This window comes from Octopus bimaculoides, chromosome 11 (genome assembly GCF_001194135.2).
Source record: "Octopus bimaculoides isolate UCB-OBI-ISO-001 chromosome 11, ASM119413v2, whole genome shotgun sequence".
Classification (NCBI taxonomy): Eukaryota; Metazoa; Mollusca; class Cephalopoda; order Octopoda; family Octopodidae; genus Octopus; species Octopus bimaculoides.
In genome coordinates this window covers 2,227,476-2,229,942 of record NC_068991.1, presented here as the reverse complement: position 1 = coordinate 2,229,942, position 2,467 = coordinate 2,227,476, and the positions used below count along the sequence as shown (strand labels likewise).

General features: G+C 38.9%; 1 protein-coding gene across 1 annotated transcript in view; it reads left to right on the top strand.

The window, feature by feature from the left end:
* Positions 1-2,467, top strand: part of LOC106883654 (arpin) — a 16,285-nt gene that overhangs the window by 8,201 nt on the left and 5,617 nt on the right. Inside the window, exon 2 of the mRNA XM_014934751.2 lies at positions 1,332-1,407. Within this exon, the coding sequence (XP_014790237.1) occupies positions 1,332-1,407 (76 nt within the window). The remainder of the gene's footprint in view (positions 1-1,331; positions 1,408-2,467) is intronic.

The window sequence follows — 2,467 nt, the reverse complement described above, 5'->3', positions numbered from 1 at the left end:
ATATATATATATATATATATATATATATATATATATAACACATGATATAATTATAAACAGGGCAAATTTTAGCCATTTCTCCGCAGACTGAAAAGGTGATGGACAACCTTAAATGATTTTCAAACCTTATTGGGTTCTCATCAGAGGCGTCTACATCATTCTGACAATCTCCAGAGAAACAATCAGTCAAACTGTTTATATACTCAACAAATGAAGGTGTTCCTAATTTGAGTATCGAAAGAGTTTAACACTCTCAGGTGTTGTTGGAACTCCTGGAATCTTTCATGCATAGCGGGCTTACTGTCTGCAGCTTATGGTACCATACTTTCTGTTCTCTTCAACTATCTAATACTTTCCTGATTATTCTGGCTGTGCCAAGGAGGCACTCAATTCCAATTTGGCCTCAATATCTAACTGGTACTTATTTTATCAACCCCAAAGGATGAAGAGCAAAGTCGACTTCAGTGAAATTTGAACTCAGAATGCCAAGATGGACAAAATGCTGCCAAGCATTTTGTCCATCAGGCTAACAATCCAGCCAGAGCCATCACCTCAAATGCTACCAAAGTGAAATTTGTCTTTCATCTTTTCGGGATTGTTAAAATAAGTAGTGGTTGAGAACTAGAGTTGATGTAACCATTTGTCCCTGTCCCCTCAGAATTGCTTGTGCCTATATGAGAAAAACTGATTAGAAATACTTTGCCATACATATAGGCACAGTCATGGCTGTGTGGTAGGAAGCTGGCTTCCCAACCACATGGTTTCAGGTTCAGTCCCACTGAATGACACAGAATAGCCACATGTAGACCAAGGCCTTGTGAGTGGATTTGATAGATGGAAACTGAAAGAAGTTTGTATATATGTGTATGTGTGTGTGTGTGTATGTGTGTTTGTTACCCTCTACTGCTTGACAACCGGTGTTGGGGTGTTTATGTCCCTGTAACTTGACAGTTCGGCAAAAAGAGACCGATAGAATAAGTTGATGTAATCATTTATCTCTGTCCCCTCAGAATTACTTTCCCAACTTTGGCCCTCCATAAACCCTAATACTTTGCGATACAGGCACAGGTATGGCTGTGTGGTAGGAAGGTCCAATTGTTCAACTAAAAGTTCTTCATGGCAGTGCCCCAGTATGGCCACAATCTAATTACTAAAACAAGTTCAAGCTAAAGGATAATCTCAGATTATGCAACAAATACTGTTTAGTGCCGTATTAATTAATTCATTCATTCATTAATTAATTAACTGTACAAACAGAGACTTGTGTGTCTTTATCTATCTTTACAATCCCCCATTCTTTACAATAAACATAAACTTTCTTTTCTTTACAGTGGCTGTGGTGTTATTGTAGAAGGCACCATCCAAGGTCGATCTCGGCTGGCAATCACAGATGTAGACAAAAATAAGGTGAGTTGCCAAACTCTATGGATTTTCTGCTGAGTTTCCCTTACATAGTGACCTCACAACATTATACCCTCTTTCAGTTTCTATCTATCTCTCTTTCTACCTTTGTCTAGGTCTCTCACTCTCTCTCTATCTCTGTTTCACTCTCTCTCTCTCTCTATCTCTGTCTAACTCTCTCTCTCTCTCTCTCTATCTCTGTCTCACTCTCTCTCTCTATCTCTCCATCTCTATCTGTCTCTGTTCCGTCAAGTCATTTTCCCTGCCTCTTTATCAAAATGCCTACCAATTAAACTATCAAGACTCGTGATTCCCAACGTGGGGCATGGTAATATTTTGGTGAGGCAGGAAAAAATGGAAAGACCCTTGACTGGAATCACTTAGATTATGGAGTCTGCTGAATCAGGGCTGATCTTCAGCTAAACCACAACACCAATATTTTACTCTAATGAAGACTAATATCACCACTATTTCTGTGAAAAACTCCCTTTATATCAAAATCTTAAGACCCACTCAACCAACCTGACTAACACCTACACAACCACTACCACCAACACTGTTTCAGAAAGCAATACCACTCCCACTCACACCCACACTCTAATTACCATTATGATGCTGTGTGACTGACCTTTGCCATAATGTCAATGTTTTCTACAGCTGTTGACATTATCAATGTCTGTCAGTTGTGGCCTTGTCTTTCAAATGAAATCCACAAAGCTCTTGTGCTCAGCTTTTGAATATTCAGTGCTTTTCACACTTGGGATTTTTCAGGTTTACTTTTCTATGTATGTGTGTCTATGTGGCTGAGTGTACCTACCTGTCTATATTTAATTAATAATGCCCACGCTTGTAAGCAGATATATTTAGTTTCGGTCTTATTGAATATGTGAATCCTAATGCATATAAGAAATTAAACTGAGGAAATTCTTGTCCAAACAGCAATGAATTTTTATAATTTTATTATGGCCAGGAATTGAAAAAAAGCACCCACTACACTCTCAGAGTGGTTGGCGTTAGGAAGGGCATCCAGCTGTAAAAACTCTGCCAGATCAGTTTGGAGCCTGGT